Below are 20,494 nucleotides of genomic sequence, written 5' to 3'. Positions count from 1 at the left end.
TTACTTCCAAAATGAAGTAAAACCAGTCATCATTTAGCGTGATATGGACGCTGCCATGTTGGAGCCAGACGTGGTCAGTTAGCAGTGATTGGTTCAAGTCAGACTGACTTTCTATTGCAACCACTCTCACCAATCAGGAGTGAGCTTGTTGGAGGGCCACACCCCCACTTCTTGCAAGTGGACTACACCAAATCTGCCAATTGTAGGATTTGAACGTTGGACATGGGGGTCAGCAGGCTCCACCCACCATCATTGAGTCATCTGATTGGTCAGTTTGTAGTCGAAACTACAGAAAAGAATCATGACAAAACAAACAGAATGACTGAGTAGTCGTAGTAGTTCACTTTCGGCTTATCCCTTTCGGGGTCGCCACAGCGTAACAGCACCCACTGTTTGGCATCAGTGATTTGTCAGAGTTTTTACGCCGGATGCCCTTCCTGACACAACCCTGTACTTGAGGGGCACAGGGACCCAGTTAGGCAGCAGCGTCAAGGGTCTTGCCTAAGGACCCAATCTGGGTGGGGATCAGTGGACAACCCTGGGAATCAAACCCAGGGCTCCTGAGTGTCAGCCCTTCACCTAGCCCACTGAGCCACCCAAAGAGAACGACTGAGTAACAGCTGTTGTGAAGTGTATGGGACTTTGGCTTCTTGGAGCCAGCAGCTACTTCCTGTTTGGAACTTTGGAGGGGGAGGGAGGGTCTCAATAGGGCTGTCACAAGCGATTATTTTAGTAGTCGATTAGTCATGGATTATTTTTTGATTAGTTGATTAGTCAACGACTCTTGTTTACGTAAGGTGGTGACACATTTTTTTATGGGTCATGTATGGTACTGCTATACTCTGTATGGTGCGTTCACAGAAATGGGAATTTTACATGTATAGTTGATGAGTTTCAATAAATAATTCATAAAAGATTCAAAAGTTTAAGGTCCCACGTAAAGTATATGCTAGCACAAAAGAAGGCATAATTGGCTATAGCATTCCTGATCCCTGCAGTAAATCCTTGTCTAAACTTCTCATAGAAACAGTATTCTAAATCTATGCATTGTTTTGTTTCTTTTGGTCAACCTTATGGTTAACATACGTAAATAAAATCTAAACGTCACTGTTGTTTTAGATCATTAACAACAAATCCTTCCTCAAAGTTCTGCAGCACTTTATGTTCTAAAGGATATCTGCAAAGCCGTTATGAAAAGTCGCTTCTCCTGATTCTCCTGATTTTCCACGGCAGATTCAGCTGATTCTCTGTGATTACGTGATCACTTCACTGCTGTGCAGCACTGCATATCAGCAAGATGATGCGTTTCTCCGCTTCAGAATCCACTAGAATTACGTTAATTACTGGAGCTAAAGCTTCGGTGTTGAGACAAATACAATGATAACACAGAATGCTTTACTTCTGGTGACAGTAGTGCTACGTGTTCAGCTTATTTTTAGACTACAAACTTGAAATCCAAAGTTATTCTGTGTGAGGATGGAACAGGTTACATCCACTCTGTAATGATAAAATGTCAGTACCTTGAGGAAGATGTCGAGAACAGTAAGGAAGACGCCATAACAACAGAAGGTTGTTTCTGTTTCAGGTGCTCGTGCATGACTGCTGCGCTGCCGTAAGACAGTGCTTTGTATCTTCCTTCTCTTCTATGGTTGAGGAAGGGATATGTCACCTCCAAAGCTTCCTGTAGTGCCGATCCAAATGACTGTGGCTGGTGGTCATTATAATAATTAAAAAAAACACACGTTGACAATCCAAAATTAGCGTCAGCGCTTTTTTTTATGGTCGATTAGTCGATGATGAAGACTAATTGTTGACAGGCCTAAGTCTCATATGCAGTCAGTGGCCGTAACCATATACATGCACATCCCCTTTACTCCTCACCAAGCACCTGTCAATAGGATTGTTTGATAGTTTGTTTGCTTGCCGTTCCCTGGGGCATGCTGGGTAAGACATGCAAATCAATAAAAGGCGGCAGCAGCATGGTGAACATGGGGTCTAGTTCGTAATAAGATTTATGACAACACAGCAAACACACGTTTCCTGACTTGTCATCCTGAAGGATCTGGCTGTGAAAGCACATGGAGATGTGATCACGTTTGCCAAATAAGAACTACTCATGTGCAAACTGGATTTTAGGCATAAAAAGCTGCTGTAGCAGACGTACTAACCAGACCCTCAGAAGAAGGGGTCCGATTCACTGGAGCAATAGTCCACAGAGTCGTAGGAGCCCATTCGCTTTTTGACGAATATCTAAAATGCAGTTTCTGGTAGAATTTGCAAAACATTGTGAGTAACTGTAAATAGATTTGAAACGTAAAACAGGACGGCGGCGGCTGCTTTTGAATTTTGCATGCTTGAAAGGGAGGTGCTAACTGGCACAGCTTTCCACACAAATGGCTGCAGTCATTGTTGCACGGAGGGAACGAGGAGACCATGAAGGCGAGCTGAGGGAATGTTTTAGCAGGAAGATCACTGACACAAATCTCCTCTGGAGCGTTGAATCTTGGGGCTTCTGGATGACTTACAGACTGATTTGACAGTGACTCCGTCTTCCTGTTGCACTCAGTTTTCACAACATCACATTTTATTTTGAACGTTTTTTACCTTTTTTAAATTTTTTTTTTTTGTGCAGAAAATAAATGTGATTTGTCAAACCCTGCATACCCCTTCTCTTATTTATTTGCTGTAAACACTCAAACAAATAAATCGGATAACTGACTATTAAACAGACTCTTCTTTTCTTTTAGACTCAGACTTAAAGGATGCCGTTAAAACCTTTTTCCTTTTACAAGCGGATACTCCGTCTTCAGTGCTCTGGTTTTATGGTGGATGCAGCATCTTCATAAAGTTGTTTGCCAGAAACAAGAAGCTAAGCAGGCTCTGCAGAAAACAATGAGCCCATAAAAACGCCGGCTCACCACAGGCCCTGTTTGTCTTTTGACACTTGGATGTTGAAGCCATTTTGCTGTGTTTTTTATTTTTATTTTTTTGCTGCCCAACTTTTAGACGTATGAAATGTCATTCCAGAAAAGTTTTAACGAACACACTTACAATTTTTTTAGGGGCTAGAATAGATAGTGAGGTTGTCAGACATGCAGAGAGAACGCTCACAGTTTGGCCGGAGCATAAACAAGGTTTATAGTGGAACGTTTAATGTCAAAACAAGGAACGTAAAGCAGAGTGTCAGTTTGTAGGAATAATTACTTAACATTTTACAAATCCATACATGTGATATAAAATAAATCAATTCTGATGATCTTCAAAAGCTTCTAAAATAGGAAACCAGAATTCCCTCACAAGAAATATTAGCATAATATTGTGAAAAGATTTGTTCACATTAACTCCTCCTGTGTTTAGGCCTAAAGGTCAGGATGAAGGTCTGTGTACAGTCGTGTTAACTTCATATAAGAGTTGGGAATCTTAAGGAAATCTTCAGATTTATTTACGATTCAGGAGGATTCGGTTATGAACTGAATTGATACATTTATAACAATGTTTTCTCTTCACTTACTTTGAATTCTTTAACTTTTATTAAGAACATAAAAATTGTGACATGAAAAATGTTAATTTGAGAATCAAAGAATCTTTCACAGAATCATCAACAGACGAGTTTTAGAGAAAAGGTTTTTATCCTGAACTCAGCAGCTTGAAATAAGATCATTGCACTTTTTTATCAATAAATTAGTTGAACAGAATAATTTCAAACAACGTGGAAGTGTGTGATATGCTTTCCCGCTTGTTTCCCTTGATTCTGGCACAACACAAGTGAAACACAGCATGACTGTTAACCAAAGCTCCCAGATCATTGACACTAAAAAAAACAAAATTCTTCTAAACTTAAACTTTAGAGACCCACTCCAACGAAAATCTGGTTTTAACATGTTCTTGTAGCATTTTTCTCATAGTGGAGGACATGTATAAAATAATATGTATAAGATTAAAACAGCTTTTCTGAGTATGTCTTTATTCAAATGGCACTGATTAGGCAGATGAAAACTGGATGCTTGAAAAAGCTCAGGTTTGTAACGCAGCAGCGGACATGGGCGGGGTCAATGTTTTGTTTCGCTCGTCTGAGCTGGAATCTGGGTCAAAACGGAGGGATAGCTCTCATATTGCTCACTATTTTGTTGCTAGCTTGAGCTTGTGAGCTGCTTCTTGCTAGCAAGAGAGTGCATAAACAAATTGATGATGGGATATCAGTGGAGGCTTACTTTTACGCCGACAGTCACGCCCACAACTCAGAGGTGAATTTCTATTGAAGGACTGCACCTCTGCAGAAACTAGGTCTTAAAAACAATGTAGGCTTTATGATTTTGGCTAAAAATCTAATTAATCATCATAATAAAAAGGCCACTTTTAGAAAAAATAAAAAATATAGTTGGAGTGGGACTTTAAGCAAAGTCAGGGCCGGTCTGATCACAAGGTCCACTTATTTAAAATGAACACTTATGTATTGAAATGCTTTTATTTATTAATCACTTATTGAAAATTATTCAGAATCAATTATGGATCAAAATCAATGGATGTAATAATCGCCTCTATTACCCCCCCCCATACGTTCATGAGGCGTTGAGAACAGGGATTTTGCTGTTCTCAACAAATACTTAAAAAAAATTTCACATACACTTTTTGGTTACATAATATGAATTTCAATAAATGAAAAAATGTAGAAAATCAAGCTTTAATTTATGAAAATGTAAATCCATTATCATTTAAAGAAATATACAAATTTAGGATTGCACATTTTTTAAAACATTGACTTTGTGTTTCTGTTTCACTGGTGATTCGTAATAAGTGTTTGAAGCTAAAGTATGAGGTGTTTTATCAAGGAGCTCATCAACACGGAGCCATGATTCCAAAAAGATTTAGAATAAAACTCCTGGATTTCTTTCAAATGCTGGTGGAACCTGGTGGAAGTCTTTCCCTTTGGTTACATTAAACTGAAGTTCTGCTTGTGTTTCAGAGAGTGACGGTCTTACCTGTGTTGCTAAACTGGAAACATCGACAGTTACCACGGAATTCCCACAACTTGCCCAGACGACATCATCCAGCACCAGCATGGTCCGAACGGGTTCTGAACCCAGGCTAATGCACCGATGCGAGTCCGAGTCCCACAGGTCCTCTGAGAGAGCAGGGAAACAAAACCGGGAGGAACCGGCGTGAAACCACAAAGTGTGAACACATGAAAACACACAACGTTCCACTGGATAGATCTGCATCTCCTGTTGTTCATGCAAAGCCAATGAGTCAGGCTGGAGCTCCTAAAGTAGCGGTGTAGTAATTTGGAGGAGCTGAGTAAAAGCTTGCGGAGAAAGCGTTCACGTCAGAGGTTTGTTTTCCGTCTTACTAATGAAGTCGGATCGGTGGGAAAGCTTACGACCTGCTGCTTGACTAAAAGCTCCAGTCTTTCATTTGAGTCTCCACACTCGGAGCTACTGTGGGCCGCACAGCGCGGTGTTTACACCCTCTGCACCCACATGCTAATAAGCCTGGCGTAGCCCTTAATGCTCTTCCCGACTGTTTTAGAACCGTCTTTCTGGAACAGAACCGAGTCTGAACTTCTGCTTCATCAGCGGGAAAACGCAGGATTGAACTTTAATCACAGGACTGCATGTTGCAGGAAGCAGTAGCGGGGTTTTCAGCGTTCCCTCTGCTAATGAAGCAATATCAGAAAGAGGGGGCATTTCATTAGCATTAAAAGTTGCTTGTAGCCCTTTTTATAGGAGAATGTCTCTACAGCCTGCCATTTGGCTTCCACAGGTTAATTGTTTGGCGTGTTCTAAAGGTCATTTTTGCACCTTTTCAAAATTCACACATGTAAATGTCCCTGCGGCTGCCGCGACCCCCCCACCCAACCCTGACTAAGCTTTTCCTCTTTAGCGCGGGGTGCTGCCTCGTCATGACCAACCAGACTCCTCTGACTCGCCGTGTTGGATATTTCTAGCTGATGTGTTTGACATACGTGTCTCCATAAGGCGAGCTGCGGTAGACTAATCACTAAACAATAACCTTCTATAGGTATCACAATGTCTTTTGGAGCAGGCCTCAGCAGAAGTCCTGTTTCCCGCTTTCTGCAGACTTGTTACGCTGAAACACTTGAGTGCTTTTCTCTTGTCCTTTTTAATATACATCTATAAAGCGTGAATGGAAATATTTAATCTGCATGCAGCAGCTTGGTGTAATTAATCATCCTCACTGCTGGGGAGGAAAGGGGAGCACAGGAGGTGGGGAGGCCTGCTGACATACTTTGGCCAGGTAAAAGAAACCCACTGATAGAGCTATTGTGCTCCTGCTGGCGCTGAAGACGGCAAACCTCTGCTGAGACGGCGTTCAGCTCGGCTGGCCCCGCGCTACGGCTGAATGAACATGGCACATTATCTACCACATGGTGCAATGTTATTTTCATACTTACAGGAGGTGTGAAAAATCACTGGTAATGAAAAAAAAACAACTGAACAATTATAAGACAGGCTGCTGGAGAGGCAGTCAGACATGAATGTAATGGTGCTGTAAACACCGCACTAAAGCAGCAATCCTACAGGCACTGATATTTATAGTCTAAAAATGCATTAAAATGATTTAATGTGAACAAAATGAATGTTATGCAAATACATTAAACAAACAAAGAGAAGTTCGTGAAAAACTACAGACTGTTTCAAGGTGACGAAACATTGAAGTGATGAACGACGTCAATTAGAAACCATAAGAATCAAACTCATATGAATATCTTCTGGTCTTGTCCAAAGATCAGCTCTTTTTAGAAGGATATATTCACTGCTCCTAATGAAGTGTTTATACAGCCACTAGCTAGAGAACCACAGTTGGCCTTGTTGGGATCCTACCAGAAAACTTATTAGGGAATAATAAAAAATATCTTTATAGAATTTTATTAACAGCAGTACTTAAGTGTATTACCATAAAGTGGTTAAGCCCTGATCCACCGATATACAATACCTGGATTGTGAAAGTGAGAGAAATGCATCAGATGGAGGAAATAACTTACTCTCTAAGGATCAAAAGAGACCTGTTTAGCAAAAGATGGCGTCCCATTGTGGCTTTATTGTTCCAGTAAGTTGTGCATAGTGTTTTTTATTTGCTATTATTATTTTCTTTATTTTTTACTATTTGTATTTTTTTGGGTTATTATTATTAGTGCATTTGTTATTTTTGTTTGTTACTTCTAAATCTGTTCTATATTTGCAAATTACATGGGGAACGTGTGCATGGCCCTCTATATAAATATTGTTATTGTATAGTTTACCATTATGTTGTACAATTCAAACAGTTTCAAAACTTTTGTAAAACTCAATAAAAATTAAGTCAAAAGAAATCATAAAAAAACTGCTTTACAATTTCAGTTTAACTTCATTTTTATACTTGAACGGAAAATTTTCAATGAAGGTAATTTATCAAGTGACAGTTTGAGATCAAAAATATCTCTGGGCGCTTTCTGCAGAAAACAAACAAATTGAATCAAAAAGAGTCTAAATTATTCTACCAACAATCCAATTATTTTCCAATTCAGCTGAAATTGTTATAATTCAGTTGATTGTAGTTTAAGACAAATTGTGTTTAAGAAATTTTAAAAAACAACCTGATGAAGATGCAGCCTGACAAATGAACCTGAGTTTGCATCAGACAACAGAGCATTCTGGGAGGAGTCACAATTGAGGTATATTTTCAGCCAAAGTTGTGGATGCATTGGCTACATCCATTGACTATATATGAGTACTGGACTGAGTTACCCCCTCTCTCCCTCCCTCTTCGCATTCCAAACAGGAAGTGGTTCCAAGAAATCCCATCGACTTCTACAGAGAAATAAACAGCTCTTCTATTGGTCAGAATAACCATTCTTGATCTGATACCCTTTTTCTTAACATCTTCTTTCCAGTCCTAATTATTTTAAAGATTTTTTTTATCACAAGTTATTCAAGATTTAAACTGACCAATCAGATGTAAGTAAGCAAGCAAGTCTTCATTTATATAGCACTTTTCACAGAGGGCCACTCACAAAGTTCTTCAAAAAAGTTAAAATACAAAACAAATCAATAAAAAACAATACAGAAGAATAATACAAGAAAAAGATAAAATATTAATATTAATATTACTTTAATATTAATAAGATAATATAATAATCCATCCATCCATTTCCTCATCCATCCATCCATCCATCCCTCCATTCATCCATCCATCCTTCCATGTATCCATCCATCTGTCCATCCATCCATCCATTTCCCCATCCATCCATCCATCCATCCATCCATCCATCCATCCATCTATCATCCATCTATCATCCATCTATCCATCCATCCATCCATCCATCCATCTCTCCATCCATCCCTCCATCATCCATCCATCCCTCCATCCATCCATCCATGTATCCATCCATCTCTCCATCCATCCTTCCATGTATCCCTCCATTCATCCATCCATCCTTCCATGTATCCATCCATCCTTCCATGTATCCATCCATCTGTCCATCCATCCTTCCATGTATCCGTCCGTCCGTCCATCCATCCATCCTTCCATGTATCCATCTGTCCGTCCATCCATCCATCCATCCATCCATCCATCCATGTAACCATCCATTCATCCATCAATGAATCCATCAATGTATCCATCCATCCATCCATCTATCCATCAATCCATTCATCCATCCATCCATCCATCTATCCATCAATCCATTCATTATCATCCATCCATCCACCTTCCATGTATCCATCCATCTGTCCATCCATCCTTCCATGTATCTGTCCGTCCGTCCATCCATCCATCCATTTATTATCATCATCCATCCATCCATTCATCATCATCCATCCTTCCATCTATCCATCCATCCATTCATCATCATCCATCCATCCATCCTTCCATGTATCCATCCATCTGTCCATCCATCCTTCCATGTATCTGTCCGTCTGTCCATCCATCCATCCATTCATCATCATCATCCATCCATCCATCCATCCATCCATTCATCATCATCATCCATCCATCCATCCATCCATCCATCCATCCTTCCATGTATCCATCCATCTGTCCATCCATCCATCCATCCATGTATCCATCTATCTATCCATCCCTCCATCCATCCATCATCCATCTATCTATTCATCCATCAATGTATCCATCCATCAACCGTAACTCCTGATAAATCCTGTTTCTGCGTCTCTGAATGTGTTAATGCTATAGTGGGAAATAGATTAACAAGAGCTGTATTTGGAGTGTAACATCATCGTCATCTTTCAGACAAAAACACTCAGCTTAGGCTGTATAAGCTCCCCTACCATCTTGATTTCTTCCATAAACGATGACGACCCCGCTCTGCAGCCCGGCGAACAGCGAGCCAGAGGCGTGCTTCAGGCACAGCACGGGACGGCCCTCTGGGCTGTGGAGGGTCAGCAGACATTGTGCCGCCGTGTCCAAACTTCCATAAACCAGAATGCTGGAAAAACAGGAGCCGGAATGATGGATGAGTATCATTTGAAATGACAGAGTGCGTCGTTTTCATGCAGGTTGATTTAACGGGGCGCAGGGCGCTGCGTATGACGAAGCACTCTGTCTTTGGCGTGTTTCAAACGCCGTCTGAACTTTGCTGCATCTTATTGTCTCCTGAATGACAAATGCACGCGCCGGTTTTGTTTCTTAGAGGAAAAAAATCACTAAACAGCATTGCACCTGACAGGATTTCAGCTCTCAAATGCTGAAGCCTCTCCTCCACCTCTTCTGTTTTTGACACTTCTATTGAAAAATAATGAGTCAGCAGATCATTTTTTTTAAAAAATTAAAGAAACAAAAACCTGATCTAGAAAAATGCCCACAGTTTGGAAAAAAACAGCAATTTATTGAGAGCAACTGTGACAGAAAATTGATATTCAATCTGTCTCCACCTTGCCTGGACCAGAAGGTTTTATTGGATTTAAAAAGTGAAACACAGTTAGTTCCTTTAATGTTCTGTTGGGGCATCAGCTCCGTCTTTTACGGTTGATGAAATATTGACAAGTGAAACTTTAAAGCAGCAAATCTCACGGAGCTGTGAGAAGATAGAAAAGCAACAGAACACATTTTGTCATGAAACTCTCACCGGCCGTCATCCAATCCAAGACAGATGGTGGCGGCGCTCACCGAGGCCGCCCTCGGCCCTCCCGCCTCTAAGTCCTCCGTCCGAGAAGGAGCAGGGACGTACTCCAGGCATCGCACGGCCGAGCCCACCTGCAGGCTCTTCACAGGCCTGGGCGCCGGCCTGTTCAGAGAAAATATCTCGATGTGGCCCTGAGAGTCTTCTCCTCCTCCGACCACCTGAAGGGAAAACAGGACTAACATTAGGGATGTAACGGATCACACAACTCACGGCCCGGATCGGGTCACGGTTTTAGGGTCACGGTTCAGATCATTTTCAGATCAGTAAAAACAAAAAAAAACAAGATTAAAGCCTAAAATACTTTTTTGGGAAAACTTTAAAACATACATTTTAAAAAACTTCAAAGCATAAATATACACTCACACATGTATTCCATGAAAGCGTTTTCTCATTGGGGCCTATTTATAGAAACAAAACATCTTAAAACACAAACGAAATCCTAGGACATCACGTTTCTGATTGCATTTACATTTACAAGACCACATCTACAAAAACTGAGAAAAAAGCGGCTTGAAAATAATTTTGAAAATACCAAATCTGTATGGAATAACTCCAAAAATGCAAATACCCCCCCCCCCTCTACAAGGTAAATAAACCTAATTTCTCATCATCCCCGTCCTCCATGATGAGATCGAGAAAAGTTTTTGACGGAAGCTCCTCCCCCACGTGGCGGGAACTTCAGGTTAAAGGGTAACCAAACAGGGAGGTTGGAGGCTGACTCCACCCACAGCCGAAATGTGAAAATCCTGTCACAGGGGTGGGGCTGGGAACAGGATTGTTATCATTACTGGAGCTGCAGGTCATGACGTGAGGCTTCTGAAACAACGTGGGACAGAAATGGTTGGACCAATCAGGAAATTAAACTATAATACATATATTCCACTCGTAGGGGGCAGCACAGAGACTATAGACAATATTTTCCCTTTAACGCACTTTTGGAGAAACCGTCAGGCAGCAACTTTGATGTTTGTTAAAACAAAGACATGTACATGACAATGACGCGAATTGTGTTCAGTGTGGAAGGACAATTGATTTAAATAATGCGTGCGAGAGAGGTGTGTGTGCGGGGGGTGGTGGTGATCCAACTCCAGTGCAGTGTTTCAGCCTGAGGACACTGACGTTTATATAACTATTTATAATGTGTAAGTCAGGGGTGTCAAACTCAATCACACATGGGGGTCAAAATCCAAAACACACCTTAGATCGTGGGCCAAACAGGATAAACATTTATTGGACACTCTAAAACAACATTTTTAAAACTTTAAAAACACAACTTTTTTAAAATTTACAATGAATAATAAAAAGGCAGGAATATTATTCCAGAATAAATCAACTTAAACCTTAAATAACTTTCAATATTTTACTGTCCATAAAAATATATTTTGTCAAAGTTTACAAGTTAGAAATGAGCTCAAGATAACATCAGGTCATTAATAACAATAAAATAAAATGATGGAGGGCCGGACAGAATTACCCGGAGGGCCGGATCCGGCCCCCGGGCCTTGACTTTGACATGAGGTGTAAGTGATGAAAAAAAATGGTAATGTTGTCCTTCATTTTCTGTTGCATTTTATCTTGCTTAAAGAGCCCAGCTTGTCGTAAACATACAACGGTGTCTTTACAGAGCCAAACCACCATTCAAACGTTCATCCCTGAAGAACTGAGACGCTTTCAGAAGCTCCTGAACGCACTAAGCTGCCTGACAATGAGACAGCTTTAAAAAGTAAAAATGTCAGATGTACTCCTGCAGTCAGTGCCTGATAAAATATGAATAAAATCACATTTTCTAAAAAGAGACCATGGTGTGAAAAAAGTTCCCACTGCATAAAGAAGCAACTCTACATGTCCACTAAAAACGTCTGCCAATTATCAGCCTCCCAAGGTCCTGCATCAATGCCGGCTCCACTCGTCTCGTACACACACTCGTATCGGCTTTTTTGAGACGTAAACCTATCTAGGATGAAACCCTAATTAAGATGGAATTGCCAAACAATTAATGCATTACGGTGGATTTTCAATATGACTCCATTGGTTTCCTCTGCAGGAGGCCTGGGTGGATTTCCAGACAAAACAGCGTCTCTTCTGGAAACGAAGCACAGCTGTTTGGTACACAACAGCAGAGATTTATCCTACGCATGAATCACATTGCGTGACTGGAGCTAAATATAGTCTTTAGCTCCTCTCCTCCATGCTCACCCTTATTTGCATGCGATCATTTGTTTGATTTGTATCAGTGCGCAGAATCTGGACAGGAGGGATCCTCTGGGCTCTTGAGAATGAGCCAGAACAAATAATAGTCTGTTGCAGAGGCTGAAAAGAAGATAGAAGAGACTTATCTTGCATGAGAAAGTCACCCCCCCCCCCAATCACACCCCCACTTTTGAAAAAAAAGCTGAGTAAATGAGGAATAGGAGCCAAAAGCAAGCCCCACTTCCCAAAAGTCCTGCAGTTTAAAGACTCACTTTTTCATTTGTTTGTGAGTGGATGGGCACAACCCCCCCACCCCCAGCTCTGAGGTCTGATAAAAGTATCACAGATTCAACCAGAAACAGTAAAACCTTTTTAAATGCAGCTCAGTGGCTTTTATAGAAAGAATGCGAGTTCTGTTGTAAATCCGTTCAGTCCACTCATATAAATGTGAAGGTTGGTGGAGGAGACATAATGGTATGGGGTTGTTTGGTTTCAATGAAAAACAATTCTAATGTTTCTGCACAAAGAGAAATTAAAGGAACAGTAGTGATCTAATTTTGTGTAGCTTAACACATTTAAGAGAGGCTTATTTCTATTTCTGCTCCGCTTTTGAACTGGTCACCAGAACTGGAGTGAGTGAGTGTGATGTCATCCATAGAAAATGACCTACAGTTGTGTTCTTTAATTTACATACCCTGGAAGAAGAAGATGAATGGTAACACAAAAACTTTTTCCCCTCATAGTTAATAGTTGATTGATGCCTTTATTTTGTTTAGAGTTAACTCTTTTTAAATTATAATAACAACAGAAACTTCCCAAATGATCCTGTTCTAAAGTTGACATCCCCCACTTCTTAATACCTTATATTATGTAGTAGTTCACTTTCGGCTTATCCCTTTTGGGGTCCCCACACTGTAACAGCACCCACTGTTTCACATCAGTGATTTGGGAGAGTTTGTACCCCGGATGCCCTTCCTGACACAACCCTGTACTTGAGGGGCACAGGGACCCAGTTAGGCAGCAGCATCAAGGGTCTTGACTAAGGACCCAATCTGGGTGGGGATCAGTGGACAACCCTGGGAATTAAACCCAGGGTTCCTGCATGTCAGCCCTTCAGCTAGCCCACTGAGCCACCCAGCCGCTATATATAATACCTTGTATTATAATACTTTATTATAATATGTATGTGGATGGTGAATTATGTGAGTTTTAGGATCTCTATGACTTTTGATTTTCTATATATTTATTAACTTTTTAGCTTTTTTAACTTTTATCAATTGAATCAATTTTATTGTCTTATGCCGTGTTGAAAGATGAATTTCTGTTCATTGAACAGACAATAAAGTATATCTATCTATCTATCTATAACTTAGATTGCCTCTTTTGCATCATTAACAGCTGGATGTTTCTTGTGGTCGTTGTGGATGAAGCTCTTTATTCCCTCTCATGGTAAAGCTGTCCATTCTTCTTGGCAGAAAACTTCAAGCTCCTTTAAATTGTGGGGCTTGAACTTCCCGTCTGAGATCTCCCCAGAGGGGATCAATAATATTGATGTCAGGAGGCTGAGACAGACACTGCAGAACCTTCACCATAATCTGTTGGAACCAATGACAGCTGGACTTGTTCTTGTGTTTTGGATCGTTGTCATGTTGAAATGCCCAAGTGCGTCCCATGTGCATCTTGAAGAGTTCTCCTCCAGTATCTTCTCGTAATGTGTTGCATTCATCTTGTTTCCTGTTCCTTTGTAACTCACACATCCCAAACCATCACTGCTCCACCTCCGTGTTTCACTGTATGAATAATGTTATTTTCATCATAGGACTTGATGGCTCCTCTCCAAATGTAGAGTTTATGGTTGTGGTCAAAACATTCAGTCTTGGTATTATCACTCCAAATGAGTTTGGTCCAGAAGTTAAGATGTTCTGTGCTGTTTGGTGAATTGTAAACAAGCTATTTTGTGGAATTTGTGCAAAAAATGTTTTCTTCTGGTTGCTCAACCATGCAGTTCAATTTTCTTCAGGTGCCTCCTTATTGTACACCTAGAAACATCCACACCAAGAAACTCCAAGACCTTTAGTGCACACATTGATTACAGGTAAACAAGTCTCAGGTGAGGATGGTTACCTTTAGCTGCCATTCAAACCCTTTGGTATCAGCTTGTGTTCATGTTTTCAGAACAAAGTCATCAGGATGTGTATACTTTTGAACAGGGTTCTTTAGGATGTTGATATTGTCACGTTTTTAAGAGGGTAAACAGAATTTTTGACAATAAATGGCTTCACCAAACACTTACTATGAGTGGAAAAAGTTGCTGTGCTGTCATTCCTATTCTATGAAAAATGACCAATAAGGTTCTGACAATTTCCTCCAGGGTTCATAACCTTATGAGCACAACTGTACTTCCAGTATTTCTAACATCTTTCATAGACACAATTGATAGAAATGTTGAGGAAAATCAGCATAAAAGAAGTAACAGCTGTCATTGGCCTATTGGAAGAGTGTCTGCCCTGAGACTGGAAGGTCGTGGGTTCAAATCATTGACTTTATCTAAGAACTGGAGCGAGTTAGTGTGACGTCATCTATAGAAAATGGCTACAACCAAAAAAGTCAATTCAGTCGCCATATTGTAACAACACGGACGCCGCCATGTTGGAGCCAGACGTTGTCTGTAAGCAGGGATTGTTGTGAGTCGGTCTGGGTTTCTATGGCAACCACTCTGGCCGATGAGGTGTGAGCTTGTTGGAAGGCCACACCCCTAAACTTAAAATCTTTCCATCAAATGTTTTGAACGTTGGACGTGGAGGCCAGCAGGATCCACCTACTTTTATCGAATTATCTGATTGGTCAGGTTGAATAAGTTGCATAACAGAAAAAAGGTACTTCCTGTTTAGAACGCCAGGGAGGAGGGGTTACTCAGTGCAGCTCTCATAAATCAATGGCTACAGTGCAAAAACAAAAACCTAGAAGACGCGGTTTGAATCCTGAACTCAAACGCAGCACGTTCACAATAAGTGGAACAGATTAACCATCCAGCATCATCAACTTCAACAAAACCTCCTGAAAGTAGAGCAGAAAGGGCTAAAGCAGTAAATTACCAGGTATTACAGTTGATGTGTTGGAATTAAAGCCTATTAAGATGTAATCTCCAGGCATCAAACACACCTGCTCAGATCCATAAATGCTGCATCTATAGCTCTGCTCTGAAAACATCATTTTTCTGACAGAAGAAAAACTTCCTCTGCCAGCATTCATTAGCCTGCTGTGAATGCAGCGAGGAAGCGTGGGAGCTTTGTTCACCACATTGACATTCAAAATAAAAAAAAAACACAGGTCAACCAGATTGCTTGGCTGACATGGATGCATTCCTGCTTCCTCTGCTTTGAATGCTAACTTAGTGAACGCAGCAGATGAATAAAACAATGAGCAGAAAGAAAGAGATGGAAGTTTGGAAAAGTGGGACAAAGGAAGGTGCGGGCTCCCAGGGAACACTACAGGATCAGGCCGATTAGACACAATGTCATTACTCTGATCAAAGCGTGCAGAAATCCCCATAGCCCATCGCACTTTAACATGATTAGTGTCATCTCTTATTTGACAAGCCTGCCAGGGTGGTAGAACCAACTGGGGGCGGCAACACTGAGCCGCTAATTCTTTGCATCGTTTTCTCAGCCCCTCACTATTTGTGCTTTTAATCATTTGCCTTTTTTTCTGGGTTAGATAATATGCTGTTTTTTTTTGTTTTTTTTTTTACAACAGTGGCAGTGCTGGAGAAGAAGTGTTGAGTGGAAAAGCAACAGTTCGGACTGTTAACCTGGTTGGTTTCCAGTTTTTCGGAGTTGGCAGGAACACAGTGAGACCATTTCCTCCTGAGGTTTGACTTCCAACAGTAAATACTTCCTTTAACAATCCCTTCATCAAAAGAAGAGCAGACAGATAGTCAGAGTGAGACAACTCCAGACTACAAAACTGGTGAAAATGCTAATGTGTATTTGGAGAGTCGACTTGGTCCCTACGTTTTTGTTTACTCAGGAAAAAAGACAAATACTATTTAAATCTGCTAAGATGTTGATCCAAATGTTTATTCATCTGAGGGAAACCACCTGCTGTTTGAGTTCTTGATTTGCCAAACATTTGTTGTAGAACTTCGACGTCTGTTTAGATAAACACACAACAGAGTTTTAGTCACAGGTGGATACGAGCTGTCTACAGGTACGGGAGTATTCATGTGCGGTCAGTGAGGAGTCAGTACTCACACCTTACTAACCACTAGAGGAAGGACACGGTACGACAGCATCACCTCCAACTTCCTTTATCCTTATAATGACCTCACAATACGCTCACCACACACACAGCAGTGTCATGAGGTCACTGCAGGTTTCTGTAGACACCGTGCAGTTTTCCCACATTCAGAAAGGCTGTCCTTTAGTGAGATTATATCCTGATAAGATAGTAACTGCCCGAGCACTACAACTACAAAAGTGACTTAATGAACTCCTAATTGGCCGGAGAGACCAATCACTGCAGTCATTGTTCATATTGCAAAAAAGGTCCACATCCAGGTCTCGAGGGCCGAGCTTTAGCTCCAGTGCTTACATTCTTTTGATTATGATAACTCTTCAACAGTTGAACGTGATTCCAGCGGATTCTGAAGCGTAGAAAAGCAGCCTCAAGCTAATTAACAACTCTGCACAGCTGAAAGGAGGATGTGATAAACGTGAATCAGCTGATTCTGTCGCGGAAAAAAGGAACTTTTTCTACCGGATTTGCACCAAAATGTAACACTTAGAGCATAAAGTGATGCAGAACTTTGAGGATGGAAAAACTGTAGAGAACATTTTCAGGATCCGTTCATAAATGATCTAAAACAACAGTGATGTTTATGTTTTTAATGTTGTTTATGTTACTGCTGAACTTAACCAGAAGGTTGACAGAAAAAATGTTCAAAGTAACAAACTCCATTTCTTTTATCTTTGTGTTTTTATCAATTTTGTTCATTCTAATCTGTTCTAAATAAAATGCTATTTTAAAACAAATAATTTACATTTCATACATCCAGTAAAAAGACACTTAGCAACAAACATTATATTAAAAGTAAAAATCGTTTGATTTGTGAATCGATCAGATTGCCACCTGAGCAACGATCCACAGCAAGTTCCTCATTGACCGAATACACCTGATCCAGGTAAGCAGCAGCTGGAATAGCAGAGTTTTTGTAAAACCAGCAGGACACTGGCCCTCGAGGCCTGGATTTGGACACCCCTGCCTTAGATGCTGCACTCTTCTCTGTGACCGTAAATGGACCAAGAAAACCCCCAAACCCACACCACCGATATGGATCAACCCCTGTACGGGTGCACGTGACTGAAGCTACATTCTTACCGCCCTCGGCAACGCGTGTTCCACCGGCCACTTTCAATTCAAAGCCTGTGTAAACGCAGGAATTTGTGCATTTTGAACACCTACGTTCCAGACTCTTGTGTTCAAACTTCGCTATGCACACTTTGGCCAATCAGGAACTCAAATTTGGTGTTCCCTTTAATTCATGGAAGTGCCAACCGTTAGAAACCTGATCATGAAGGAGAAATTAATTGTGGTTTGTGTTCGGCTGGATTTCTATGTTACCAAGTCTATCATATATCGGAATAGAGCTGTGAAGGAAAACGTCTGGAGCGAGATTCACCAGATTTACACTGCTTCCACATTTCACACCAAGCCTCTTCCAACAGTAGGTGGAGGACATGCGCTAGTGAACAGTAGAAAAAGAACAAGAAGCCCTTCCCCGCTTCTTCAGTGTGAACACTGTGGGCTAGGTGCCTGTTAAAGAATCAGCGTTTAGGGCGTTCTTGCCTACATTCTATTGTGTGCATCAAAGGCCTGGTGTGTATGCAACATCTTTTTTAACACACAAAAATCAGCAGGACATGAGCTTTGGTTCAGCAAACTATGTTTTCTGCAGGTTTCTGTTTAAACTTTAGAGTGAAAATGCATGAAGGTCAGCATTTAGACATCTCTAGTTCCATTATCTTTTCCATTTTTAACCAACCATTTGGATCGCTCATGTCAGGTAAGCCTTTTTCAGGTAACCTTTTAAATGCCACCAAAAATGTTTTTACTACTTTTCAGACAGGAAAAATAAAGACCACAAGCAGTAAAGATTCCCATGTTTGGTTGGTTATTTTTTTGCTGTGACAGTCATTCTTGGCCATAAATCAAATAGTGTTGGACAGCCTGGAGACACATTTGTGAAAAACGTGTCATCTCCATGGAGCTAATCCCACTAAAGTTTTTTCCTTACAAATATAAAAAGTTATTAAACGGCTTTCAAACTGGAGATGACTCATCACTAAGGAGAAACAAAGAAATAAACAATCAGACATCAAATTCAAAAGTTGATTTGACTCTAATTTTATGGTCTGTTTTGTGCAGCTATAAGAACCAGCAATATGTCATGTAAAATGTAAAGCTATTAATCTTTTTCTGTTGTTGATGTTTATTTCATGCAGTCTTCAAAAACAACCAAACGTTCAGCTGAGTTTAGTTCTGCTCTTCATTCCTGGAAACAAAGACTTCCTGAAAATGAAGTTTGGGGAAACTGCAGCCTTGTCATAAACAGATGGGAGAAAGTTTTGATGTATTTTCATGCTGGTCAGCCACAAACACATTTCATCATTTTCTACAGCACGTTTGGTAAAATGAAAATAAACAATGTAAAATGCAACAAAGACAACAGGAGAGTGTGTTTGTGTGGGGGAACGTTTGTCCTTGGCACAGTGAAGAACATGAATCTGTAACCACAAAGCTGGATCTTGCCTGGCCTGTAACTAGTGTTAGGTGTGGGGGGGTGTCTGCACCGATTAATTGTCTACCTTAAGATTTAGGAATAAGAAGAATAAAGCATGTATAAACCAAAACACTTGCAGAAAAACAGTTTCTACTGTAAGGAAAACTCTAAGCAAACATGTTTATGGTCTGTAATATGGTTTAATGGTAATCCATTGGATTAAGTGAAGCTGTTCAGAACCACAGAAGATGTCAAGTGGTTGGTTGCCGTGGTTCCCAATTTGTTTACCAAGCCTTAAAGAAAACCAAGGTTCATTTGAGGAGCTGGTCTGAGAATAAACCCCCTGCTATCTCCAACCATGTCTCCTGTGGACAGTTGTCGACTTTTTATTTCTATTTTTAGTACTTATAAAAAAGAGTGATCTTCTGGTTCAGTTCTTCTGGACTCTGACAGAACTCTCACATGTTTCAGAGGATCCTAGAAACCAGGGCTGAATGCCGGAGGATATTTCGGACAAGAACCTGTAGCAGGTGTACGGCATGCTGGGATATCACTGTAGCATCCAGTCTTCCTGAGTACAGCAAAGCTAATGCGATTAAGTCTGAGAAACTGGGCCGTACTCTGTCTTGGAGGGTCTGCCCTGGATTGAACCCCCCCTTTAACGCTAGAAGAGTGCACCTGATAAATGACCCTGCCTCTCGCTGGGAGAAGGAGAACAAAAATTGAAACTTTCAGATTAATAGTCGGTTCTCTGCTTCATTTTTTATTCTGATTTTCTCCCTTTTTCCAGATCCAGAAACGTTTCCCACAAACCCACAGACAGTGATGTGTTAGGCAGGCGACTCAATTTGCTCCACTCATCAAAAAATGGTGGCAGCAGCTCGCCAACAGATTAATACATGAAGTAAACTGACATTTTTAAAAGACATTTGACCAAAAATGAGGTTGCATACCCTTTTTAAAGATGATCATTTATAAGGCCATAATTTAACAAGGTCTTTTATTTAGTAGAGGTGACACAAATGTGAAGAAAAAATGAGTTCAAACTAGAAGTGTGTATTTGGAGTCTGACTATACGATACGTATTACAATACGATCTACGTGTCTCTGAGCGTTTAATCGACCCCACGGATGTGATGCTCTAGATACTCAAAGGAAGGTCGGTTTTACAGCTTCACTGCCCAGCTAAACTGTTTTCAGCTGTGCTAGCATGACTGCACAGGAGTTTTCTAATCACCTGTTGGCCTTCTGACACAATGAACAAACACAGTGTAGCTTTAGAACAGTGGAGTTCTGGAAATTGTCCTCTAGTCACCTATGGAGAAGATGCACCAAAAACCAGACATTTGCAGATAGAAAGTTTTTTTTTTTTTTTTTTTTTTTTT

General features: G+C 40.7%; 1 protein-coding gene across 2 annotated transcripts in view; it reads right to left on the bottom strand.

Moving 5' to 3' along the window:
• arhgef10la (Rho guanine nucleotide exchange factor (GEF) 10-like a) overlaps positions 1–20,494 on the bottom strand; it is a gene marked incomplete at its 5' end in the record, with an annotated part of 184,829 nt that overhangs the window by 30,780 nt on the left and 133,555 nt on the right. For both annotated transcript variants that reach the window (XM_024270200.1, XM_024270201.1), the window contains 3 exon segments: positions 4,980–5,122; positions 9,285–9,442; positions 10,082–10,296. In XM_024270200.1, coding sequence (XP_024125968.1) covers positions 4,980–5,122; positions 9,285–9,442; positions 10,082–10,296 — 516 coding nt within the window.

The sequence above is a fragment of the Oryzias melastigma genome, linkage group LG5 (genome assembly GCF_002922805.2).
Source record: "Oryzias melastigma strain HK-1 linkage group LG5, ASM292280v2, whole genome shotgun sequence".
Classification (NCBI taxonomy): Eukaryota; Metazoa; Chordata; class Actinopteri; order Beloniformes; family Adrianichthyidae; genus Oryzias; species Oryzias melastigma.
This window is presented reverse-complemented; position numbering and strand designations above follow the sequence as displayed.